Below are 27,748 nucleotides of genomic sequence, written 5' to 3' on the forward strand. Positions count from 1 at the left end.
GGACCGAGTGTAACCTGCAATACCAAAGGGCAGGAGAGGTGTCTGGAGTGGCAAGTTAAAGAAGGAGGGAGGTGTTTGAATTGAAGTGAGATTGGGAATGAAGATTAAAGGGGGAAGACAAGAATTATGTTTGTCTTCTGTTTCCCAATACCTGAATCTAACACAATTTATGTTAATCAATAATGAATTAAATTTCCCAAGTTGAGTCTGTTTTGCCAGTAACAGCACTTGGTAAGTGCTTTCCCTGGCTTTATTTTGTGCTAGGAGTTTTCTTGTTCCTGGTTCTGTTTTCCCTGCAGTATAAATAAGGAGGTGTGAGTGAGCAAACAACTGTATGGCTGAGGCCAACCCACCACACATAGCTAAAAACCAACAGATTACCCAAGTTACCAGTGTTATACAGCATCTTATATTAAGGTAACATATCCATTTGTTTGCAGGCTGCTGCCAGGCTTTTAAGTATAGCTGAACCACAACAAAAGAAAATACCCTAGTGACAAAGCAATCCAACAAAACAATTCAGGTTTAAATAAAGCTGCTGAACTTTACAAAAAGCTATTAAAAATGTCATCAGTACAATAATAGTGTTCTTAGGATTTATTTGTATTTCTGAACTACGAGATGAAAATCCAATTACTTGCTTCCTCTTGAAAAAAGCAGAACTCGAATTCCATTTTCAAAACAAAAGCTGTTTAACAATCTTTTTATTCTCATCAGTAGTCAGAAGTTATCAAAGAATAATTATTGATTTTCACAAATACACTCATGGATTATCTTTTCTAAAAAAAGAAATTAAATGGAGCAGGACTATCTCCTCAGCCTCATCTCTTCCCAACTCTTCTGTCTATTGCTGTTGTAGTTGGTTACCTGAGAGTTTCTTTTCTAGTAGCAGAACTTCCAAAGAGATGAGTTACCACCTTAGGTGTACTTCAGACATGTAAGGGTGGGTATTTCTTTTCTTAATACAAAGGAATGGGAATGTTAGTAACCAGTTTGGGAAAATTAGCACTTAAGCACATTATGAGTAGGACACAAACACTTCATCTGCAACTTTTAAACCCGTTATGGTGCTTAGGGACATGGTTTAATGGGTGACATTGGTAGCAGGGGGATGGCTGGACCAGATGATCTTGGAGGCCTTTTCCAACCTCTGTGATTCTATGATTACATTTTAACAAATGTTTATCAAGGTTTACTCTGAGAATTCAACTATGCCGAACTGCAGAGTTAAATGGACTTACTTCATGATGAATGTGATTTGTTATGAATTCATCACAAACGTGGTGACTTCCAGCCACTGAGGTGACATACTAAAGCCAACAGCTTTGTTTCACAAATACAGTATTTCCAAAGACTTTTGAGTTATGCAGAGCGAACACATACCCAGGTATGTAGGATGCAAGGTCCTCTTTAACCAGGTGGCAGTTAATACTGGAGTCTCTTCCATGAGGATCGTGGGAGTCAAAGAGTTTAACAGATAAAATGTTGTTCTTCAAAACCTCTGAATTAATAACAAACATAGTACTAATCAATTACAGTAAAGACCACTTATTCTTCCGGAGACACAGCAAGTGGTACGAAGCAACAAAATTTTGTGAAATTACATGTGATTTATAGAATAATTGATTCTGAGCCATCAACAAGATAGAGAGGTTTAGCTTTGCACACATCTGTAAAATCAAAAGACACTAATTACAAGAAACCAACTGCTGCATGTGATTTCAAGTATTAGATAGGCTCCAAACCACTGTTCTATGGGTATTGAAAAATAGCTGCCTGCATATTAACAATAAATGGTATTGAGAAAAGTTCTACTAAGGCATACCTATGTTAATCAAAATTTGTTTTTGGGGGTGGGGATGTTTTAGAGCAGCAGCGATCACATTCACAGCTACCAGTAAAGTCAGGAATTGTTGAGGGTTACTAGCATTTTGGAAACAAGCTCATCTTATAAACCAGGATATTTAAATCCTGTTACACCAGTGTGGCCCACAAGAAGAGACGTAAGAGAACTTTCATCTGAGGTTGTGTCTTTTACACCTCCTTCAGTTAGTTCGGGTCTGGATGTGCTCACTCCAGGATACCTGTCACAAGTACGGATATAAACATTTCAAAGATATAAAAGTACATGTTTCTATATATGAGTTCATTTAATAATACTTAAACAGAAACCATCACACTCGTGATAACTTACCAACAATTGAACACACCATAAATTTATCTTCAGTCATTTCTTCAAATCTTCTTGTGGCTTCTCTGTTCCACTCATCTGCTGCTTTGTAAGGCTCAATGTAAGCCAGCCTACACTTGATTGCCTGAAAAACAACTCAAATTACCCATTTGCCATCACATTTCAATACCATCCCATTAGAGTAAAATCAAACAACGCCTTGATTTCGCACCCATGCAGGACAGCATGACCTTGGATTCTGGTTCCACTTCACTAACATTTGATCAGACTTAAGACCCACGTGGTCCCTCAACCCTGTAGCCTGCAGACGGACATAAAGCTCAAACTCAGAAACAGTCTTGCTGAAATAGAGCTTACTTCTCCTTGCCTCCCTTCATGGTTAGACATAGAATTGGCTGTCGAGAACAACAAAGGTTTTTATAGAGAGGTGAAGAGGAAAACTTTAATCCTGTTTTGCTTAACTTAATGTAGTGACACATACTTAAAACATTTAAACTTAACGTGACCACACCATCGTAGAAATCTGAAGGATTTTACAGAGACACCAGAATACCACAGAACCTATGTCAGAAAACTCCTTCCAGATTTTGAAAAGGTATTATATGATGACAGAAAAAGACACAGGAAATCTGATTAAGTCATTTTGTTTAGAAGAACTCTTCTTTAGCATCTTTACTTCAAAACCTGGTGGCTATGCTATAGCTCAATTTTAAGTTAATTAACTGTGACTATTACGATTTCTTCCTTCTTGTTTATTGCACCAAAAGAGTAGTAACACAGGCAGGGAAAAAAAAGAGAAAGGAAATAAAGGTAATGGAAATAAGCACGTTTGGGAGATATTCTTAGGATACAGGCAGTCAGGAATAAGAAAATAAGACTGACTGACAGGTTAAATAACTATTAGATGAGAAGGGCTGTGGATGCCAAAACCAACACTACTTTAACACTGCTCATTCCAGTTTTGGCACTATTTCTGCAGCACCGAAGTCCATTAGAATGTGTGCAAACTGCATTAACAGGCTTCTCCTGTAACAGCCTAATTCAAATCTCTCATAACAACCAATTCACACTTAGGTCAATACAATATGTATTAAGAGTTAACAGTGCTTACGTGCAACAGGACAGACCTGCACAAGCAGCCTCACTTCTGATACTCCTACCCTCTGAATCCTTCATTTTGCAGTGTTGCATTCATTCACGTTTCAAAGAATTTTAAATCCTTATTTTTTTTTTTAATTGAAGAGATATGAAACCATAACAACATCTAAGCAAATGCAGGCCTGTGCACCCTTCTACTACTTGTCTTAAACCTAACAGTGATAGGAAGTATTTCTTAAAGTTCCTGCAACTGCAAAAGCATTTTGCCATTTTCAGTGTTTCCTCTCCTTTGCTGTCATTATAGAACAGCTGAATTATTTCTGCTGAAACTCTTCCCAGAAACATCTGTTCAAAATATAAACAGCTAAATCCTGTTTTCTGTAAAAGATGTCGGCCAACGTTAGTTCCAAAAGTCACTACTTCTGTTGCCTAGAACAGGCTATAAAAGCCTATCAACTCATCAAGTTTTAAAGCTTAGAAAAATTAGGATTGACAACCAGAACTCTGATGAACAGCAGAAGTGTTTTTTTAAACTTATGTGCACTTTTCATTAGACAGAAATATTTTCCCACCCATTTTTTTCCTTGCCAAAAAGGGGAACTCCTACAAGATGAAAAGTTTAGAAAATACCAAACTTCAAATGCCTTATAACAAAGATACAGTTCTATTAGATTACTGTTTGAAAATGTTATGTGAAAATTAATTATGCTTTCTATGATGGAGTAGAAGAAAGTATTTGAATAAACACACACACTTACATATACACCCTGACCCAAGGTAATACTGGATTTCAATTGAAACTGAAATAACTTAAAAAAACACACTAAAATAAGTTTACAATCTATGTGCAAAAAACATTTAACGTGTCACATCATAAACCCATCTGCAGAAGAACTTAACTGACATTTCATTTACTTGATAATGTTAACAATTCTGTATTTCCCCTTCCATCCATCTGCATTCTATTTATCTTCAGTAGTTAGAGCAATAACTAACTTACCTTTTCTGGAAAGCTGAAAATCTCATCTTCTGCTTTGCGTATGTCTTTAAGAGTTACATTAGCAATGCTGCCAAAGTCAACATATTTGACCACAACTTCTTGTGAATGTGGCAGCCCTTCAAGAAAAACAACCCAGGGATAAAATCTTCAAGTTATTAAAAACAAAAAGGAGTATCAAATCCAAGATAAAGCATCAGAACTTCAAAGCAAAGCCCACATTTACACCCTATTAAAAATATCACTTTTTCACATAATCTACAAGCTAATGAATTTTATTTATTTTTTAATGTAAGAGTCAGCTCTTTTTGATTCCTGAATTAAGTTTAGCATTCTGAACCTGACACATCTCATCATTTTAAGAGATGCTGGCATATTAATGACATGCCAAGTAGACATGTAAGCAAGTACACGTCCAGGCACATTAAATACACTCCACTGCCCATAAACGCATCTTAGAGTCTCCCTCTGCCTCCAATACCTTGGCAATTACTACAGGAATTATTACCCCACACTAATTACAATCAGAGGTTGGATATAATAGACCAATCTGTAGGTCAAACTGTAATGTGAAATATTAAAATATGTAATAGAATTTCAATACCAAAAATTAATGGTACCATTTCTTTTTTGAAAAGTGACATGAAGCACAGAATAAGAAAAAATACAGCAAGCAGTAGCAGTATTGAATTTATGAACCTAGCTGTTAGGATGACTGCCTAATAGATATAACAGTTTTTTTATTCATTATTCACATCCAACGGGTGACTGATCAAGCGGCACATCTGATTTTGCTACTTAGCATTACAGCGAAAGAACCAATATTTCACCTGTAATTTGTGCTCTGTACCAATTCCCATCTTTGTGTTTTGCAATACAGGGTTGGCCTTCAACTGGGCAGACAATTTGCAAGTCTTTGCTATCCTGATGTTTGTCTCTCTCTCTATTTTTCTTTGGGAAAGCTGAAGTATCCAGGCTATCTACCTAAATTAAGAACAACAAAACATTCTATAATATATACAGATCAGAATTCTTAACTTTTTTGCAGTATTTTTGTTCTTTTAAAGGACTTTTTTTCTGGCAGTGTCTTTTCTACTCCTTCCCCCCATACTGAACAGTAGTTATGAACATGCCAAGTGAATTAAAGACCCTAACAATTATTGAATATTGCCCTGCTCAGTCACTATTCTTAACACTAAACCACCACACACCCACATGGAAATTAACCATGTAAGTAAACAGTCAAAAAATTTGACGGCATTCCAGAAATTCCTGCATTTAATTAGAATTTATAATTCTAACAGCTAATCTAGTATGTTAATTCCAGGAATCCTATAATTACTGTATTTATTATTATTGTAATCCTAAAATTACTATGAAACATCAGAAAATAATGGAAATTGTAACTCATTTGATGTGTACTCCAAGTAGCTCAACATAAAAATATCTGTACAGAGTTTTATTTAAACAGACCTCATTTCTAAACTTACCAATTGCAGATAGAAATCACTCGGACTATTTATGTGACAAACTACAACAAAGACTTCTTTTTCTTCTGGTATCTTAGGTGGTTTATACTGCAAGACTGTATTGTTTTCTAAGTGATAAGGAAGATGTGACTTAAACCTAAGGCACAAAGAGAGTTTGAATGACTTTTGTCAAAGTTAACTGAGAAGGAAGACTTGGATTCTATGTCAATTTTACTATGAAAAATGCAAAAAAAAAACTTCTCGAAAGTAACTTGTTCCACATCCATATGAATAGCTTGAACTTTCCTCCTCACAGTTTGCACAGCCAATTCTAATTCCTCCTCCAACAAATGTAACACAGTAATAAGATATATGCCAGCTGTCCCCTAAAAGTATTTTGTTATTTGGGAAACAGAAACATACATTTTAATTGTCCCCTCTCTACCCCCCAAAAAGAGAAGTCCACTACACTGACAAAACATTTTTAGATCTCCTTTCCATCACTTATGAGAGGAAAAACATTACCAGAGGAATGCAGATGCAGAAGTCATCTCCCACTGATCACCACAACTAGTTACACTCATATATAAACAAACACCTTCCTGCGTGCAGCGGTATGAACTCTCATTTCCTACTAAACACCAAAGCACTCGCTGTTCTTTTCTATCTCCTGCCTCTTTTGCTGGTCCCTCCAAAGCACCCCCTTCTGTCCCAATGCCAACATCAAGCTCCCCCTTATACCCACCCTACTGTGACCAGCCTGGCTGTCACTGCCTCCCAGGCAAATCAAAAATACAAGGCTGATGTTGGCATGCTTTTCTCTCAGCGGGGGACGCTCAATAACACGGGGGTAAAAGGAGAAACCATTATTCTCAAACTTCTACAGAAATTTAGATTTGATCATTTTCTAAAATAAAGTTCGTTGTCCAATTAAAGTTCTGATTGGAGAAAATGAACGTGCCATGGTGTTTATTAGTGAAGGCAAAAAAGGGCATCAACAGGTATTGCTGAACATCACACATTAACACATCCAACACTGCAAAAACAACTTGCTCAATAAACTTCACTTTTTAAGTATTATTCCATTATCATTTATGTCCTAAGAGCAAAGACCAGATGACACTTACCTTGCCAAGTCTAAAAAAACTAACGCATCCTTGAGAGATGCAGGCATGTCATTGCTTATTTTATTATATGGAGGTTTTTTCAAATCCACAATGAGAACGCCATCCTCTTCTCTAAATATGGTCATTAAAACAACTTTATTATTTACCATTCCTAAAAATTTTGTCTTTGCTTCCTCTCCCCAACCTTCACTCTGTTAGAAAGAAAAAAAAAGTGCTGAAGATATCTGAGTCAAAGAAGACAGAAGCAAGGAAGTGAGCACGGATGCACCTGAACAGAAGTGCATTCAGTATTTCCTAAGAGTACAGATTGTTTAGTTCATATCCAGGACAGCACAAGGTAATCTTCTTTTATGATAGACTGATAAATATTTTAACTGTGTAAAACTGAGTCAAAATGAGATTTGAACTTGAAATATATGAGCATAAACCCAAAGACTTTTTAAAGGCAGGCTCCTGTAAGTTTGTTTCCTTTCCAACTAAATCAATGCAAGCTATCTTTTAATAGATACACCTATATTTTAAAATATACTCTGCAGTAGTAAGTTTTATTCTGTTTATACTGGAGTAAGATCATTGTACATTATGCACTGAAATTCTTTAATATAAATCTTAGAATGAATAAAATTCTCCTGAAGTAGCAGAAACAGCTTCTACTTACTGCATTTTTGGGAACAATATCTTTCAACGAACACTGGACTGCTAAAGGAGGAACAGCTGCAAGTTCTGCCTCAATATTCTCATCTGGCTTCCTTACAAACAAGCAAACGTCATCAGGTTCAATAGTTTGCAAAGGAGCAGGTTCAGGCCGTTCAGCACCATCATACCTATTGCCAGGGAGGAAAAAAAACAGTAGCACTAGCTTAAAAGCAATGCAAAAAAAAGTAAATAAAAAGGAAAAACAAAAACCAAACACACAGAACAATCAAAAATCAAACTTAAAGAGGCCATTACTGCAGTGATTGGCATAATGTCAGTTTTTTTTTTTAAATGCATTTTTTTTTTTTAATTTTTAAGCATTCAGGACTCACATTACCTTTCTGCAGTAGAAGTCTAAATCAAACATTCTACCACATGAGGATTTGTACATTTGTGTACCTGCATACCCTCCCGCTTTCCCTACAGATACTAGGGTCACTTGCGTATCTGGTTATCAACCTGTATGAAGCATATTTGCTGACTGAGGATTTGTTTCTTAACACAGAACCTCTTAAGTATCAACACTCAAAGGGTTACTGCAGGGGAACAACTCTTTGTGAACATACCTTGAGAAAACTAAAGCTTCTGAACTCCCCAAATCAATCAGGAATACTTCCATCACTGCCACATCACAAACTCTGTATCTTATTGGATCAGAAGGTTTCTCTTTTTTACTTTTTACAGGGATTAGTTTAGTGATAGTTCCACGGCACCACATTCCAGTTTCCTTACTCTTAATAAAAATTTGAACGCCTACATGGAAGCAAATAAAAAAGCCTAAATTAAGAATTAAGAGGTATTTTGCACTGTATTATTATAGTTCTGCCTAATGTTTTATTCTCGTCCATCTTCCACAAAGGTAGTAAGATCGGTACAGCTAAAACGAAGACACAAAAACATTAATAATCTTGTCTTGATACCTGCCAGAAGTTCTCTCCTCATTCATTTACACAAGTTCTGTGCATCTAGGAGACAGTTGGCTTGTATTGAGAAATCATTTCTGGTAAGCCTTCTATACCTTTTACTGAAATGCCATTAAAGGCTAGTCGAGTTACAAATAGTTCTACCAAAGTCACATAAAGAACCTGTATGAAGAAAGTCTACCCCCAAACATCAAAACATTCAAAAACATACCTATTTCACAAGTTCCCTACTTCTGCCTAACATCCCCAAGCTCAATTTTCATCTCTAAAATTTAGAAAAAAACACTATAATAAAACCACTAATACATCCCAAGATAATTTTTGATTCTGCTCTCTATTCAGGATTGTAACATACTTTTTATCACTTTTCTGATCACCTTCTAGAAATGAGTAACATTGTCAACATGTAACACAGAACATTTTTAAGTTACTTAGCCATGTATTCTTGTTTTGTCTTTAATTTTATTTGCAGAATGGTTTCTATCCAGTGAACTGTAAACAAAACCATCTAACAGAAGTGGCATGCTGCTTGCATAAGAGAAAGCAAGTTTACTGAAGTAATGGAAGAACAAGTCTGTTCATTGCAATCAGTATTCTAAAAAAGACCTTAACAGTTAACAAGCATCACCTAACACTGGAAGACATCAACATTTACAGCCAGGTGTTCCTGCTGTTAGTTTATACACTGAATTTGCTAAGGTCAAGAAGTGAAGAAACTTTTTTTCTGTGTTTCCATAGTTCTCATTTGTAAGATTTAATACAAGTCTACTTTACAAAACAGTTTTAATTGTAGATTCCAGAATACACAGAAATACTTTCCTTTGTAAAGGAATGCTAGAGAAAAAAAACAAATACAGAAAGAAGACCTTGCTAAAGACAACATACTACAGGATGGTGTTTTAAGCTACCTCACGCATTTAGAAATAACTGATTTACCTAGTTCCAAAACATCTGAAGGCAAGAGATAGGAACTTTTACTACAACAGAAGTTATTCAATTTCTCCTCCAAAAAAATACATTCTTTCTTCTGCGAGTATCGACGAATATAGAAGTGGCATGGATTTACAACATGGCTTACAAACACTAGTTCTGTTGAACCTGAGGAAGACAAAAAAAAGATCATTCATTGTCCAAGTGACTCCAGCAGACACTATTAGACATGTGATTACAGTTATGTTGCAATCATGGTAACATCTCATTACATCAGACAGCTTTCAATATTAAAGTCTGCTCGCACTTGTTTCGAGTGAGTTACAGATTTGCCTCCTGATTAAGTCTGCTCTTTTTAATGAGTAAGAACTACCTCCCTTGAGTCACCCTTCAAAACTGAAGGCTGTCTCACTACTTACAAAGTGGTCTCCTGAATTTACGGGGGTAATTCAAAGCATTTATTCCCTCTATTAACAGAGAAGTACAAGGCTTCTAGAAAGTAAGCTGGAAAGCCTAACATACCCTAACATACCAACTTCTGAGAACAGAAATCCTAAGTGCTTTTGTACAGCAATTCAGTGTTACTACATGACTCTTGCTTGTCCCAAGTAGACTAGGAAAAGCATGTATTACGTTACTTCACTAGATCACTGATAAAGCTTTAAATTATGCTTCCCATAATCCATAAAGCTCTAGAACACTTATTTTAGCGTATTACCAACAAAACTGATCATGGCAAACAGTTCTGTGATAATCTCAGCTCTGGGATCTGATTTTCATAGTGTATTCATGACAGAGGCCCAAACTCAAGAGCCTGGAAAGGCTCAGATATAACTGATGTTTACTTGATGTTTCTCCACAAAATTCTTTGCAGTGTAACGAAGTGGCAGCGAACTCTACAGTTCAACTTCACGATGGGCATTAGAATTTCTCTATGATGTACTTCCACAGAAGTTATGAACTCAAACTACTTGTATTCCCTACTACTGTGTCAAGTCTCTTACAAAGTAGCCAGTGAACATACAAGTTACTTGAGAGGTAAGTTACCTGATGGGGCAGGAGTATATTTTACGATTCCAAGACTGAAAGAAACACAAAAATATGTAGTTTCCTCTACTGCTTCTTCCTCTATCAACAAGCTTTTCTTCCCCAATACTGTGATCTCTACTTACTTTCTCCCCACTCAATTAACAGTTCAAAGCACTACACAAACTGTGCCTACCGAATTTGTGAGTGAAGTAACTTGCTTCCTCAAAGTACTGTTTTGTACATTTATCTGTTCACTCTTAATTTAGAATACTGAAGGTACACTGGGAGCGAACAAGACAACAGTCCATAGTTCAGTATATGAATTGGTCCCATTGTTCACAGGATGCACTGATGCCACCACATCAAGGATGTACCACGTGCTGAGACACTGCCACTACTGAGTTTCTGAAAGTTGCTTGGGACTTAGTGTATTATATCTTCCAATTAAATCATTACACCAACTTCTGACATTTCTTCTAGAGTCTTCAACTTGGCAAGGAGAGCTGATCAGGGAGCATTTCTGCTGAGTAAAGCTGCTAGCGCTGTTATCATCATCTGTATAAGCACCTCCCAGACTAATCCAAACTGGAAGGAATTCACGAGCCTCATGACTGCTCCTACACATGAACAAGTATGTGTTAACTAGACAAGATGAGAATCTCTTTCTAGCACACTCCTTATCTCAGTTAGAACACTAAAAGATGTGTCCAACTCTGCAGCTGATTCCAGTGCTTTGTGCCACTGTTTAGAGGATGGGTTCCTTGTAAGTTAAACCATTTACCAGACAGGAAAATCACTAACCAGCTTTGTGTTCAGAATGTGTTTTCTTCGTGGAAAGTTTCTTCCTCTGTTCATTGTGGTGTTCTCGGGGAAGCTCTGTTTATTGTTTTAGAAGAAAAGTTTAATCAATTAGATTAGGTGACTATTTATGCATATGCAGTAAAGCAGCAAGCACAACAGAGGTTATGCATAGTGTAGTAAGGCACTGCAGAGTGATAAAAACTTACTAACGCTTGTACCCATCATTCTACTACACAGTATTGGTTTGCATCACATGGTCATCATTCAAGTTCTGCTGGGAACTTTCGGGTTATACATGCCTGGGAATGCAAGCTGAAGGACACCAGCTCACTGCAAGGACAGCCCAGGCCTGCACATAAGGGCTTTACTACTGGGATGGCCAAAAAGTAGACATCAGGGGAAGACAACAAGGGTAATGCTAGCATCCCTGCCCCTCTAACTTGTCCTTGAAAACCTTCCCAAAGTCTGTTATCAGAGTAACTATTACTTAATAGACTCCAGGGATGCCTGGATTGGCAGGTAAAAAGCACCTTTGCCAAATACTGTGAATAACTCAGTAGTATGGATTAATTAATGATTGGTCACTTCATTGCACCCATACATCTGAAAGGCTCGAGCATTTAATGGATATGAATATTTAACCTTAGAATTCCCTACTTTGTGTCCTAGCCCTTCTGGGGTTAGCACAGACCAGCTGTGAATTTGTGACAGTTTTGTGTGTAACCATTTCCATACCTGACGTGACTGAAACAGATGTAGGGGCTTTGTATAAACAGACAGTTCACACACTAAATCCACTGTTACAAAATTATCATTAAGACAACTGAAGACACATGTTACTTGGATTACATTGCTCCTTGAAGGAATTTTGTTCTGACAGTTTTGTGAAGTCCACTAGCATTCTGGAATGTTATTTTAGACAGCTGGGCCAAGATCTGTAGTTTACCCCACCCTGAACACACCATAGGCTACCACAAGTACTCCTACATATCATCCCCACCTTCTCCAAGGATCAACCACAGATCATTAAACCCATGGGTCTTCTAAACATGTTTGTGGAGTAACAAGAAAACGAACATGCTGAAGTCAACCTTGTTAATTACAGATGAATCCCACAGTTTCTGTTGACAAGAACACAGAGGAAACAAGAACTCATGATTGACTGGCCATCTGCACACTCCACTGTGAGAGTGGATCTGTCTTTTACATGAGGTTAGAGGTTTTCTGCCTTTGCAGCATTGAGAATATCCATATTTACTCTACAAAAATGGAGATGAACATGCATATATTTCCTCCTGGAAGACTCCAACAGTATCCATTTACACCAAAGCAGGCATCCTCTCAGCCATTTAAATTCTCTGGCAGTTCTAAGGCTTGAGAATAAGCAATGGTATATGGTGCTCCTACAGATGTGCACAGAGCTCCAGGAACGATACTTTACCCAGTTACAAGCAGCTTGGAAGGCCACTGATGTCACCTAACTTGTCTCCTCTCAGTAGCCTCATGTCACTGCTGGTGGCTGTTTTTCCCCAATTTTTAATGTTACAGCCTTTCAAAGTTTACACGGCCTTTAAATGAACTTACCATGTACCTTAGCCTTTTGAATGTGCGCATAAGTAGGTCAAGATCTCCTTGCAAGCTGAAGGAATTTATTGTTGCATCTTAACTGCTTAGAGAAGAAACCTTAAAACTGAGCTCAGGGAGAAGCCTGTCACTCCTACATGCAGTGTGACAGAAGTGCCTAAAGAATGAATACTTTTGGAAGGAACCCTCTGGGCATACTCTATCTGAAGCATGAATGGCTGCATTTATCTACAGCCCCTTATTTGGTACCCGATCTAAAAGTTTTCATCTACCACCTCATCTGCCCTTACAATGACATCATTTGAGCAACAACAGGTAGATGGCACATGCTAAAGTCCTTACTGCTGAGTGACAGGAGCACCTGTGATTCCTGGCAGCCTAAATTTATCCTGAATTCAAGGCAGTGTGAATACAAAAGAGCAAGCTTCATGTTTTCTTAGTTTCAGAGAGCACTGAACCTGCTAACACAGGCAGAAACTCCTTTATTCTTAGGAAATAGATACTAGAATCTGAAGACTAATATTCCTTTACAAACATGGGAGGAATTAACAATAACACTGAACAATAACATAAAGAAGATCTCCATTATCCCAACTTCTGTCATGTTCTTTCAGCTTTGCTAACATTATTCTTATGGACAGAGAAGTTGCCATCAGCTCAGACTGGGTGATTATTTAAGGCCAGGTCCTGTAGAGAGGCCAGATCTTTCACCCATACAGCACACAGACTTCTGAAAAGACTATCAACACCTGTTAAACAGGCTCAAATTTACAATTAAGTGCTAAAGTGCACCAAAGAAACCACTATTATTCAGTACTAAACAGTTCAGAAAAGCTTTAGGAGGTTAACATCCAGACCCAAATACAAAATGTAGCTGGCTTAGCTAGAGTAGCCTCTAGGAACAAACCCTTCCCTGTCCTTAGGGAAAGAACAAGGTTGTTTTGTCAGTGAGAATAACACAATATCCTTATCATGAGATGGAAAGAAAATCACATTTGTTCTTTTCAGTCCATGAAAAGGGATCCAGCCATCACAGACTGATCCACTACAAACACTATCAATTTTCCTGAAGATCTGCCATCAGAATAACTTTTCCACCTGTGATGTTTTCTGCTCAACTGAATTATGAGCAGAACTGAAATATGACTCTATCAAACTACAATCTCTTTTTCCAAAAGCACTCCCTGAGATCATTCAGAATCCTAATCCTGACCCTATCCTAACAGCCTGCAGACTCTCAGTCCCTAAATTAGTACAAGCCTAATTGCTACTAAATGTGACACAAATCTATACCATCAAGTTTCCTCCCCAACAGAACTTCAGGCCCCTCCCACTTTAACTGCAAACCATTTGAAAATGCTCTCTGGGTACCCAACCAGCTCTGAACCCACTTAAGTTTCAGTTAGTACCACAACAGCAGGTGTGCCAAAGGAGTGAGATCCATCACCAGGTAGGAACGAAGCCTTTCTATCTTGTTCCAGGCAGAAATCTGTCTGATGGGACCTCTTCCCCCTCACAAAAACATCTGTGCTGACTGCTGTTCACCCAAGATCTTGGAAGAGTTTATTTCTTCAGACTTCTGTGAGTAAGAAGTGAATTACCAGTTCCCTGAGTTACTCCTTTATTTCAAAACAGGTATTGCAGGATCTGTCTAGTACTCTGGTACCTCAGCTCTTCTCAAAGCTGGCCACTGTTGGTTCTGAAGTTGCTTTATCCACTTTAATAAACTGAAGACTTAGTGGGAAGCTTTGATTTTCACTACAACTCTTGAACTTATTTTTGTACCCACTCTAATGAGAAGAGTAACATATCTACTTACAGCTGCACTAGTCACTGTCCACCCCCCATAGTCATTTTTTCCTGTGATCTAAGTTTTATTTCCATGTTATTCCTAATACCTTCTGCCCTGCCACTAAGCACCTCCTGGACTCTAGCTTGGAGGACTTGGAAGGACTCATTCCAGTATGTCACTGACTCTCACTACTGCAGGGTCCAAAACTGGGCACAGCACTCCAGATTCAGCCTTGTTGAGCACCTACCAGAGGGGCAGCATCACCGGCTGGACCTGTTAGCTGTACTCTTACTGACACAGTCCAGGCAAAACCTCACAAGCTGAAGAACTTAACTGTTGTTGCCAGTTAAGGTATGACAATGCCTTCGAAAGACTCAAAAGCCCAGGGAACTGCCAGAACAGCACCTTCCAGGAGCTAATGACAAACACTGAAGGGGACTAATGATTAAGAGAGTTAACCATCCAGGCAGGTAGAAAGTTATGATTTGTGTCTGAAAAAGCTTGTGAGGAAGTTTTCCCTAAGGCAAGCTGAACAAAGACAAAAAGGTACTACAGTAGTTCAAAGGAAGATGAAGTAAAATACAGTAATCAGTCACTAAACAGCTTGCACTGAGCTAACTACAAGCACAATTGATGAATAACATGCTTGACATCTGAACATTGTAAGCATCAGGTATTCAAAAACTTACTTTCCAGGTCATCTTCAACTATTTCTTCTATGATGACATCCGGGCTGGACAGACACTTGGGTAGAGCAGGAATGTTCTGATGAGGTACCACAGCAAGTGATTCTTGTACTTGCACATTTTTCACTGCTTTGTGAACACCAGGTTTATTTGCCTGAGCCTTTATTTTACTTTCTCTGCACGGTGGTGGAATCATATTGTCTACAGAGAGCTGAGTATCACAACTTGACATTTCTTTTTTGTCACCAGGGCTAAAAGCATGCTGTCCATTATCTTCACTGTATTTGAGAAAAGGTTTATTTTGAGACACATTAATCCAGTCTGTTTTCAGAGAAGTACACAAGTCAAACCAGAGGTTTTATTAAGAAAATATCACTATGTTCTGAAAACATCTCATAAAGACTAGTTGAAATAAATCTGTATTACATAGTTTTTCAATACCAAGACAGCAGAACAGTTAACAGGATTTCTGAAACCTAGAAAGAATTGGCACAGAACTGGTACACATTCTTGGGCACAGCTGAGTACACAGAAGAGTTGTCCCTGCTTAAGTGATCAGACAGCATAGGTATAAACAAAGTATTTGGAAAAACTTCAGTAGTGTGATATACACCCATGTTCAGAAACAAGACATGCTAGATGTCTTACTACTGATAGTTACAGTCAGTGGATCTTTTTAAGATAACCAGTGCTGACCAGAAGAGCCTTCACAACAACTCCATTCCATTTCTCAAGTTTTTGTCTAAGACCACAGGAAAAAAATAAAGGAAAAGGACAAATAAGAAAGCAATTGTAACTTTAGAAGTTAGTTTTTTCTTGTTCAAGTTCATCTGATGTCACTTGTTTTGGCATACGTGCTCAATATTTAGATTATGAAGCTGAAATACAATAAACTTCAGTATTTTTCATCAATTTGAGATTTACACTTTCATATGCTGAAATGATAAACATTTCTATTACCTATCAACACCAAAGCTGAAAAAACACAGCATAAAAACTAGGGAATATAGTTGAGTGAAAAACAAATAAAACTGAAATGGATTAACTGGAATGCTGGCAAGCATTTAACAAAACAGTTTTGGTTCTTTACACAAAAACTAATAAGCATGAACTTCTTAAAAATTTAGTCTCCAGTATTTAACTGTTAAGAAAAGCTAAATTACTGTACCTATCCCTCTTAAGAAAATACTTACTATCCTGATGCTCCCCATTCAATCTTCCCCAGATTCTTTAAAAAAGATGTAATCTCTTCAGTGTTCAGGAGAAATCTCGAGAGAGGAAACATTACAAATACCTGTATCACTGATGGTTTGATATACATTGTGTTTTTCAGCACAAAATTCACATATGATGTAGAGGAGTAAAAGAAGAGATTGATTAGCTACTGTAATTTCACTCTTCCACTTCTATGAATGGATTATTTGGTTGCTCATTTATTTTCAGATTCACACTTGGAGAAACTCTCCTGCCTCTTGCTCTACTTCTCATGCAGAGAGTGGTCCTACATTACTTACCGAGTTTCCACATCTATACAACCTACCACCATGAGTTTCTTCTTAGATACTGGTGTCCCAAGAAGATACTTAGATACTGGTGTCCTTGTTGAACATAAGAAATTGTTTCATTTAAAAAAAGAATTAAATGAACGTTTTCCCCACTTCCTAGTTGGGAGCATGTTTAGAAGTTGCACAAGTCTGTCAGAAATATATTTAATGCATGTGGTTGTTTACATAGCAGCAAATTTTATGTGCTTTCTCCTGATGGCTCAGATGAAGGCAATCATGCCCTTTCAGCAGTATGTTTGTACACACCTGAACTAGCAGTTTCAGAACTACATAAGCCAAGGAGCTTGATTAATGCCACTTAACTGTTAACCAGACAGCTTTTGTAATTAAAATAACCAGTGCACCCATTTATCTGCCAATATACCTCCCACTCCAGTCATTTACCTTGGAGATGTTTTTTCCTTCAAACTACTCACTCTTGAGAGCTCAGCATCAACTGGCAACTTCAAATCATGAATAACCTGAAATTAAGGAGTGAAGTCTTAGTCTGCAATATACAGAGCGAATTATGCAGGTGCCTATTAACTATAATATGACAGTCTGAATGTAACATTTTTAATTCTACTAAAGAGTTTACTCATTAACAGCCAAGAACCTAGCCAACTGTTAGTCTTATATAGTCAGTTATGTCTCCCTGCACTGCTAAGACTTTTAACAGTTTGGGATTTTGTAGCCATAGCATGCGACTAGAAGCAGGAGTTGAAATTTCCTTTTACATGAACAGCCACTGGGAAGGTAAATTCTAAACAAAAAGGTGGGCCTATGGAAGGGCAGTGGTGGGTGCCAGCCTCCAGAGTTCACACTGAGCAAACAATACATGAAGGAGGGATTAGAATCCCTTCCTGGGTCCGATGGGAGAGACCAGGTTTCTTCACACGGAAAGCAACAAGTGACTGCAGCGAACTTGAATTTAAAAATCAAACTGCTTGCAAAAATGGCTGGTGACCGATTATTCATTATTTTTCTTAACACAAGGACTACAAAGACTCCAAATCAAACAGCCAAGTGACAAAATGACAGAGGGAACAATTCTATATACACCTCATTTCAAGTATGAGAGCATGGAACAAGCTGCCACTGCATATGCAAACACACAAAGTACAAAATGTATACACATACACAATAAAAACCCTTAACCTTTAAAGGCCCAGGTTCTTAGACTTCTCCTTCAAGCACCTTCTCCTCTGCTGAAATAAAGGAAACCTCCCTGGCTGGAGCTTTGGTCTAATACAGTACAGCAGGTATCATGTTCCTACAAGCAGAGGCTATGACGGGGAAGAAGCATAGAAGCAGAGGCCTGTATCAGGAGAACAGACTGAACTCTGGCATAGTTCATTCAGTGTGAAGGCTGGAGAACTTTACAATGGGAAGATTCGAGTCTGAAATTTTGATAACACTGCCCCTTCACTGAACAGTACTGGCTTAGTTTCCTGTCATCCCCCTCCCTTTGCCATTGCCAACAGCAAGCTCTTTGAGACCAGGCCCACCTTTATCATTTCAAGGGAGTCACAAGCCTGATTTGTGACCAAGGCCAAATTTAGACTGGCAGTGCATGTGCAGAGGTGGGTTGGTAGAGTACACCACTGTAAAAATTTCAATATTCAAGTCAAACAAAAAAAAGATCATGAAAGCTTTCAATACAAATATGGATTTGTTCTTCACAAAAATTTCACAGTAACTACCTGAGCCAGATCGCAGTAGGTTCTTACGGAAGGTGTAATTTTTAACTCCCTTGCTATCCTAATGGCACCAATCAAGCCTTTTTTCTTCTCTTCAATTAATTGCTTAGCTTTTGCAACATCAGCACTGTAGTTGTTGATGCTCTTCACTAATTCTGCACACAGTTTCCTTTTCCTGTATTAAAAACATTACTTTTCAGAATTTAGTAAGCACTCAGCAGTGCTGATTCCAACTTTGACTATGAAGTATGATTGTCACTTATACCACAATACAAACTGGATGCATCTCACAGAAAAACCATTATCCTCACAGCGAGGAGCAGACAGCATAGAAACCTAATATAAAAATCAGGGGAAGCAAAACACTGAGTTCACAGCCACAAGCCCTCTTCTTTGAGGGAACTTTGTTTAAAAACACATGTCCAATGAAGCCTACAGATACCTCCATACACATCCAGCTGATAATCACAGAATCTCCTGAGTTGGAAGGGACAAGGATCATCAAGTCCAACTCCTAAAAAACCTGATGAACTGAACAGTTGGATTAAAAGATCAGATGCCCCTTGCAGAGGCTGTTCTGTACTACTAAGCTTTGCAACAGACATGCACTCCTCTAAGTATACATACTGTATAAAAATCTGAAGACAAATATTCTTTAAAAGAATCCTTGGGGTTTTATCAACTTGAACATTTGCAGAAAGCCTTTTTTCTTTAAGTTATTCTCATTAAACTGGTCATTCCCCTAATGGCAGTATCACCCCCACCCCCCAAGCTATTTCAGGAAAAAAAAAGTCATTAATGCTATTCTGAGATTTTCTTTTAAAGCAGAAGCTGAACATACTACTGTTTTCCAGCCACACAAGCTAGCTTCAAGAACTAGATACCACTATGGAAGAGCAGAAATACTGCATAAAAATTAAATACAGGTATTATCAAGTACTGTAATGAGAAATTCTGAAATATTTTATCTGAAGAACTGGCCCATTGCTCCCACTGCACAGGTGAGAGTATTACCTTGACAGTAGAGAAGTTACAAGCTCATCAAATTTTCTATCTGCAGTTTCTGCAACTTTGTCTCCTTCCTGCTTCACTTTCAATTCGAAGCATTTCAGCATCTATTCCATTCAGTATAGAGTAAACATGTTTATTCACGATTCTCACTTTTTTTAAAACTCAGAAAAAACAGAACAGAACCAGCGAACAGTCAGACAGTGATGAACACTCCAGCATGAGGGAGGAAATAACATGACAGTGTGTTGTGATTGGTACAGAGGAGAACAGGCCAATTAGAGAATCATTACATAAGTACAGTGGAAGAATACTTATAAGTCATTAATCGTTTTGTTTTAACTTCTAGTCAGCTTGCACTATCTGGATCTTCATGGCCACTGAAGTCTTCAGATGCAAGAGACAGGAAACAGAAACCAGAACACAAGTTCTGCCTGACCACCAGGCAGCACTTCTGTGGTGGGCAGGTGACGGAGCCCTGGCACAGGCTGCCCAGAGAGGCTGTGGGGTCTCCTCCTTGGGGGATCTCCAAAAGCCGCCTGGACGTGGTCCTGGGCAGCCTGCTCTGGGTGTCCCTGCTTGGGCAGGGGTGGTACCAGGTGACCTCCAGAGATCCCTGCCAACCCCAGCCATCCTGTGATCTTGGGCCCACCGCCTCACTTGCTTCCTGATATTCTAACACAGCACTGCACACAGGTAGTTAGCAAGCTAAGATTCCTACTGTTTAAACTCACTGTGAGCACCTAGAAAAAAAAGGAAGATTCTTCCTCCACCTAAGCATCAGCTTTCTGTTGCTATAGCTACATCTAATGAAGATATTATGGAGAAAATCTCATTAACACAACTGCTTTGGCAATACTCAGCCTTTGCTGAAAAGCTGTTGGAAGATCCCAGTTGTAAATGCATGAATTGTTGGAGCTGCTGAAATACAGGGCTTTTACAAGATGCAGTTAGTATCTGAAGCAGGTACTTAACGTAATTTTGCTTAGCTGACAGATCAGCCACTGCAACAAGTTAGAGGGGGAATGGAAAACAGGTTTTAGTAACTCTCCACGCCACACACAGTGATTTTACTTTAAGCTTTTGGATCACTGAACACCTCTATGCCTGTTTATCTTAGAATACATACAGAATGTGAAGTGGTAGGCAAATATAAGCATTTCAGTAACACCTGTTCTTTTCTACCTTTAAATCCAAGGAGAAGCACAAGAAAAAAACTTAGCTGCCAGAGCAAAAGCAAGTGTAAATTTCACCTTGGTCTGAGGGAACACAAGCTCAGTACTCAAAGTTCTGCTTATATATGGTTATGCCTAATATACAGATGGACCTAGTAACTTCAAGTTATGAACAGGTTCGGATACTCCACGCAGTCCACGGTTTAGTGCTACATATTCACAGTAGTAGTCCAAACAGCTGAAGTACAGAAGACATGTTTAAACATGCTCTTAGTGCCTTTAACAGTACATTTGTTTGAGTACTCAAGACAAAAAGCTTTAATCAAGGCTAGCATATAACATTTCAGAATTTCAATATATTTTCACCCACCTCGTCTGCATCTTGTAAGTGGCTGAGATTACAAATACCTATCCACAAAGCTTCATCAATGCCTTCCAGAGTTTTGTTTTCCTAGGGAAATGAAAATTAAGTTGATTGAATGACTAGAACATAGGCTATACTCAGTTGATTTTCACAGATTTGAGGTAGGTGACCCTGGTGAACTTTGCATGGCTCTGACTAGCTCTACAGCTGCAAACGGGCATGAAGTAGCTTGTAAGCCTAATTCCGGTAAGCCTACAACATTACATAGTATTTGACTGATTCTGCACTGTATTTTGCTAAATACATACAAGATATTTGCATGCATACACAAAAAAAAATAAGAGAATCAAAGAAAGCATTAAGATGGAAAACCAAGACAAAATTCCAAATAAAAAGCAAAGAAAGCATGCAGGACAGAAGAAAGGAAATATTGCAGCTTAGAGAGAAGTGCTACATCTAAGAATTTTACTTCAGAAAAAAATGATAACAGCAGGGAACTATAATAAGCTCACAGTGTAATGCTGATGCAAGAGACAGTGAAATACTCTGGTATGAACTGAAATAGAAGCAAATAGAACATAGAAGTATGTTCTTCCACCACTGGTATTACTAAAGCTGGTGTTAAAATTACCGGTTAAGAGTGCTGGCATTTCGCTAACTGATCATCAGTTGAGGACACCTCAAAGAGTCAGGGCTGGTGCTGGTGAAGTCTGTGACTATTGGGAAACCCATTTCCATTGGACATCTGTTAAGTTGCCTTTTGGCAAATACCTTCCATTTCTAAAGGGTTCCTCATCAGTTAAGGAGAACAAATACGAACTAGAGAAGAGTTAGAGCTCAAGTTTGAAAGCCTGGAACTGTTCTGTCTCTGATCAAACAATTATAGGTGGATGAAAGTGCTGTCTCAGCATGATCTGGAGTTTATTGAAGATGCTTGTTGCTACCTTCATCTCTGGAAGAGATACACAGCTAATGGAGCTGGTCACCTCAGATCGATGTCTCCTCTTCAAGAGAAGATAAAGAGCAGAAAACCCTCCAAGAGCTATTCCTAGCACAGTTAACCTCCAAGTCACAAATTCCTACACCACTCAATCTCACTCCATTTTGGTAAGATACAAGGAGATACAGGTTAAAACACATGGAGTAACATGTAACCCTATCTACTTCATGGTTATCATTATGGTCAATGACAATAAATATCCTTTCAAAACAGATATTCTCATTCAGTGATCTACATGATCAATGATTCAGTGATCCTGCTGGACTTCAAAATCACCAGCCACAAATAAAGTACTCTGGAGAAAAAAATGGAAAAAAAAAGGAAGCAGCAGCTCATCAAGGTTAGACTGATCTCAGTGGAAGTTATCTTTCTGTCCTTTGAACTCATGATGTGGACACCATTCTCAACTTCTCCAAACAGACAACTTCTTTTCACAGAAGTCCAACTACCATCAAAAGACTGCTTATGACCTCAAACTTGATATACTCTGAAGGTGACTCCAGATGATTTGCTTTAGCATTTATTTTGTTAACATAATATATTGAAGTTTAAGATAACATGATTCAGGTTTACTTCTAATACTTTTCCCAAAAATGTTCAGAAAAGAACCACTTCCAAACTTGAACAGGCACTGTAACAAAAACTGTATTAGGAAACAAGACTAGCATATGCAATTAAGTAGGGTACTTTCAAGGTAACCATACAGGACAATCTCCATGCAAGAACATGGGACTGGCAGAGGATGTACCATTAATTTCCATTCTTTGTCACTTTAAAATATGCAACAAGTTAGCTTATTTTTTGCCTGGAACTTCACAAGCCTCTTTCAGGAAGATCATGTTAGAAAACCTAACAGAATGTTTTCAGATATCCATTTGTCCCATCATGTTGCCTTGATAAACCACTAGACTGCTTTAAGGATGCCCTGCAATTGTCTTCTATTTGAAAAGAAAGCCCCAGAGTCAAATACTGTGAGGCCTTTTTTTAAATTAAGTTCAAAATACCTAATAGCACAGCCAGCTGAACACAGTCTTCCTCAACTACAACCTGGTTTGGTGTGAACAGCATTCATTTTTAAATAAAATGAACTTCAGTCAAATTATTTTTTTAACACCATAGTTGTACATCAAACCCATGACAGGATGGAACAATAGCACTTAATAGTTAAGGTTGCAGGTTTGTGTGTTTTTGTAAGTGCAGTATTAACTATGCTTACAAAAAAGTGACAATATAAAGAAATTCAACATTAACACACCTTGTCTGCTGATGGAGCTACACCTGGTTTACAATTTAGCCCACTATTTGAGGAAATCAGGCACTGAACATTTTTTTCTTCGGTGTTGGAACTGGAGGGCCTGCAAAACAGAACTTTAAGGAAAAACCTACTCACATTAAATAAAAATGAACTTCCCTGAAATATTTTAATACACAATTTGAATATTTCAAGATTTATCATTAAACACATGTGCACAACTATTCTTAAAACAGTTCAATTTACATGGTCACATTCTAGACATACCTGATTTTTTGGTTAAGGTTCCTTCCTAGCAGCATCACCTTAAAATTCAACTGTAGCATCTATTTTATCTTACAAAAAAGGCAGGAACAAAAGCTTACAAGGCAGTAGTGATTTTCACCCTTGATGGAACTAAAATGCATACCTATTAATATTCCAGAATTCACTTTTGTTGCCCATATATTTTTTTAGCTATCCCATCAGATATTAGGCTGTTTAAGTTCTTCTAATACAAGGCAGATTATACCTAAACAATATAGGAAGGCTCTTAACTTCTGTTGTCTGATCACACAATCCAGCTCTCCTGTGAAGTGTATGTACTGGTAAACAGCTGCCAAGACCCTCACAAAAACAGCCTCCAAAAAAAACAACCTAACTGCAGCAAGGAAGCAGCATTGTTTCTTCTACACTCCATTTCCTGTTTGATGGACTGTGAGAAGACTTGGCAAACCCTGCTGCACAGGCTGACACCCATACACAAATTCTTAAGTTTTATCTTATTTTGGTCAAGTTTTGACACATCTTACCTGCACCTATCTCAAAAGATTAATTCCCATACATCCCTTACACTCATCTAACAAAATCCTAAGAATTACCTGGGCCTATTCTTATTTATAATGAAGATGACTCTCCATGGCAACAGCCGTAAGGGGAACGCACCCTCTTTAGGACTTCCTTCAAGTTCACATTTACTTAGCTATCTAGGCTATGTAATTTAAGTATGACAATACCAAGGAACTTTGCCAGCATCTAATCTTAATAGTTCTAGTAATTGGATATCTAAGCAGAAGGTGCAATAGTGCCAGGAGGGGCTGAAGATGCACTTTAGTGAGGCAGTCCTTCCTACAACAGGGTGTTTCTCTGACCCCTTATCAGAGTTACCATGAACAGCATTTAAAACCTTCAGTTCCAAGAATTTCAAGTCAAACCAAATCTGTTTCTTTCTCCCTTTTAATGAAATATTACTTGTATTTAGATTTTAGAAACACAGGAGGCCCTCAGTGCTTGTCTGATGCCCTCAATTAAGTTGTTTCAGCTGCACCAGGCAGCCATCCTGAGAACACATTAGTAAAGTTTAAGTCACATTAAAAAATAAAAGCAAAAAAAGTCAGCTGGAGAAATATTTTCAGAATTTCTTAGTCAATCCCCACCCCAGTGTGGCATCTAACCACATTAGAAAGTTGGGTTTTGAAGGTTTACCTTGCTAGATCTTCTGAGCTGCTACCACTCAATCCAAGTTTAACATCCATTTTGGTCTGAACTCAGAGGGAAAAGTAGAACAAGTTCAAATACAGGGTGAAATTGAACTCCCACTGTAAACAGCCTACAAGCCTCTTCTCACCTTCAGCAAACCACCTCCCACCCCACATATTCCAATGAAGCCAAGCTTCAAAGCAAGCGCTGTTGATTGAGCAACCAGTTGTGCAAGAAAACAGATTCCAAGCTGAAGTTCATAGTCATTATATCCTTGCAGTAGTGTTTCTAGTAAATGGAATGGCAATTTCCTGTTTGCTCTTAGTACTTTTCCCCACTGTTACGCAAAACTAGTATGTGCTTCCAGTATACTGCAACAGCGACCTTGATTTGTTTTTCACTAATTTTACTGAAATAAATCCTCCCAGTAATTAAGCCAAGTCATTAAACTCTATTGGCATTAGGATGTTTTAACACAGAAAGGATTCACAAGCAGACCATTTTTTTTTTTTTTTTAAGTGTTAAAACTCAAAAACATTTGTAAGGCACATGGTACTGTTCAAAGGGAAACTTTTTTTAAAGAAATCTTCTCTTTATTTGGGAACTGATGGGGAGACTTAAAACATTTGCACCAGTTCTTTTTTGCACATTTACGTGCAGATGAGAAGCTAGAATGGAGTTGGCAGCATGGGACAATAATTGTAAAACAAACTTTTCTAAAACCAGACTTTGGACAACAGATCAGCACTTCATAGCAATACTGCACCACGGGGAAGTGCTAGCAAAGACTTGCTGGCAGGACGCAAGTCTACAAAGGGCACACATTTCTCTGACTGGAGCCAGGCTTACTTCAGCCACTTCTCATGAAAATGCGTAAGATCCTGTAATATCACTATTTCAGAGCATTGCAGTGATTTCAGAACAGAAAGCTTTACATCAACCTACTTCTGTAGAAGAAGAACCAGAAAAATCAGTCTCTTCATCCTTCACCCCATCACTGATATCTACAAAAGAACAGGTATAATACTTGACTATGAGTGTTTAAACTGGAACATATCTTATAACCAGTGACACAAACAGGAATACATGACCACTACAATAGTTTTCTACAAAGACATTAATTCAACAGGAATTTGAACACTGACCTTTACAATGACATACTTCAAAAAGCTCTAAGTCCAGATATATAGATATGAGAGTTTATAAAGAATTACCAAAAAACCTTACTTTTAATGATTTAGGGCATTATCTGCATGATATGTATGTTATACTGCTGCTACATGAGGGATAAGAAAACCCCGTGAAAAGGAAGGCAAAAAGGCAACAAAAAACACATTCAAAATGTGTAGCTATATTACAGGAAAAAACATTTTTCATAAAGCCTCCATACATCCTAGATACTCCAAATTTTACAAGTCTTACAGACAACCAAGCAAAAAGAGATTAATCAGATTTGCAGCCTGTTTATTGTCTTTGGGAGACCACCTGAAACAGTGAATATTGCACAACACAAAATTGCTAGCAATAGAAGTCAAGAACCAAAAATCTTACCTTTCACACCCGTATTGTTTAATGTATGACACAAATCACTTCTTCTGTGACTTTGTTCTGTTAAGTCCTCTTCTAGTATCTTAAGACACTGCCTTCAGAAATAAAAGCAAAGGTTAAAAATCTTTAGGGACATCAACCAAACATGAATTCTCACTCCTAGCTCTTAAAACTTAGCTCACCTGCTTTTTACCAGATGACATTATGCAGAAAAAAGGTTGAGTTAATGAGACAAAACACATGCACAGAATAATTTTCTTCTAACTGAAAGCAATTCATTAGCTCCATGATACTGAATTCACTGCCCATAAAGGCGATACTGGAGTTTTTAAGCAACCAGAACCAATTTCCAAAGTCACTAGAACCACCAGTAACTAACTATATAAGGGTTTAAATCACAGTTGTTTTATATGGTTATTTAACTAAAAGTATGTTGGATGTATCAATGTATCTTATTTACTTGTGAAATAACCAGATCAATACAAGATATTGGTAGCCTAATAACCCAGTATTTAGGAACATCCCAAGAAGCTTTTGAAAAGTCTTTCCTTGAAACCTTTCCTAAATTCTGAAGTTTATTCTAAAATTCTAAAAATTCTGAAATTCTGAATTCGACCTTCCATTTAAATTCTAAAGCTTTATGTATGCCATTACTGCACATCTTCGTATGTGAGTCTGTAAAAATACTCATCTGCAACACTGCATGATACAAACATTACTTATATGCTTCTCAATGCTACTTCCTAATAATTACAGAGACAAAACTGAAAAAAACATGTAAGTCACTGGAGTAAGCTCAGTATTTACATGCCTTATAGCTTTCAGTTTTCTTCTTGTAAGCTCTTCACTACTGCCATCCACCGCGTCCTTCTTTCTACTCATTGTGTCCCTGACATTAGAAGGAAAAAAAGAAGTGACAAGCTTACTTCAATGTGTACATTTCTTTGCTTAAGCAAATATGGTAGATTACATCCCTTTGTAAGGATTGAAAGGAAAATAAAGAGATGCGGAATTCTTTTAACGTATATTTTCCTTTAGAAATCTTGAATTTAAGAGAAGGCTGGTCTGCCTGCCTTGTGCTGCCCAGATACCCCACTCGATACACCCCAACCCTTACCAGTACCGGTTTCACGACCCCTTCTTGCTGACACAGCCCCAACGCGACTGCCTGCCCTGCAGACCGCGGCGTCCCACCCGCTTTATAACTAGGACGCTCCGAGGCCACCACGCACCAACCACAGCTCCCTCGCAGCGCCGAGGCAACACTGCCACACGCTTCCCTTCGCGCGCCAAGATAGCTCCCCTCCCCGCCAATCAGCGAGCGCCCCGTCCGCCCTCCTGCCCCTTGCAGCCAATCACATCGAGGCGGGAGGGGG

At 38.2% G+C, this 27,748-nt stretch overlaps 1 protein-coding gene across 3 annotated transcripts in view; it reads right to left on the minus strand.

Moving 5' to 3' along the window:
- RNF17 (ring finger protein 17) overlaps positions 1–27,659 on the minus strand; it is a 46,424-nt gene extending 18,765 nt beyond the window's left edge. For all 3 annotated transcript variants that reach the window (XR_005816053.1, XM_040544077.1, XM_040544076.1), the window contains exons 1-22: positions 27,490–27,659; positions 27,184–27,267; positions 26,376–26,467; positions 25,770–25,828; positions 24,831–24,886; positions 23,370–23,469; positions 21,121–21,201; positions 19,582–19,682; positions 18,571–18,742; positions 17,273–17,349; positions 16,517–16,591; positions 15,327–15,601; positions 11,262–11,336; positions 9,438–9,599; positions 8,145–8,331; positions 7,541–7,706; positions 6,883–7,073; positions 5,777–5,912; positions 5,117–5,270; positions 4,290–4,405; positions 2,195–2,315; positions 1,384–1,501 (exon numbers count right to left, since the gene is read on the minus strand). Coding sequence is in view for 2 of the 3 variants with exons in the window: in XM_040544077.1 (XP_040400011.1) it covers positions 1,384–1,501; positions 2,195–2,315; positions 4,290–4,405; positions 5,117–5,270; positions 5,777–5,912; positions 6,883–7,073; positions 7,541–7,706; positions 8,145–8,331; positions 9,438–9,599; positions 11,262–11,336; positions 15,327–15,601; positions 16,517–16,591; positions 17,273–17,349; positions 18,571–18,742; positions 19,582–19,682; positions 21,121–21,201; positions 23,370–23,469; positions 24,831–24,886; positions 25,770–25,828; positions 26,376–26,467; positions 27,184–27,254 (2,585 nt within the window). In the remaining variant the exon portion in view is untranslated. The remainder of the gene's footprint in view (positions 1–1,383; positions 1,502–2,194; positions 2,316–4,289; positions 4,406–5,116; positions 5,271–5,776; positions 5,913–6,882; positions 7,074–7,540; positions 7,707–8,144; positions 8,332–9,437; positions 9,600–11,261; positions 11,337–15,326; positions 15,602–16,516; positions 16,592–17,272; positions 17,350–18,570; positions 18,743–19,581; positions 19,683–21,120; positions 21,202–23,369; positions 23,470–24,830; positions 24,887–25,769; positions 25,829–26,375; positions 26,468–27,183; positions 27,268–27,489) is intronic.
- Between the last annotated feature and the right edge of the window lie 89 nt (positions 27,660–27,748).

Source organism: Cygnus olor, chromosome 1, assembly GCF_009769625.2.
Source record: "Cygnus olor isolate bCygOlo1 chromosome 1, bCygOlo1.pri.v2, whole genome shotgun sequence".
In the NCBI taxonomy this organism is placed as follows: Eukaryota; Metazoa; Chordata; class Aves; order Anseriformes; family Anatidae; genus Cygnus; species Cygnus olor.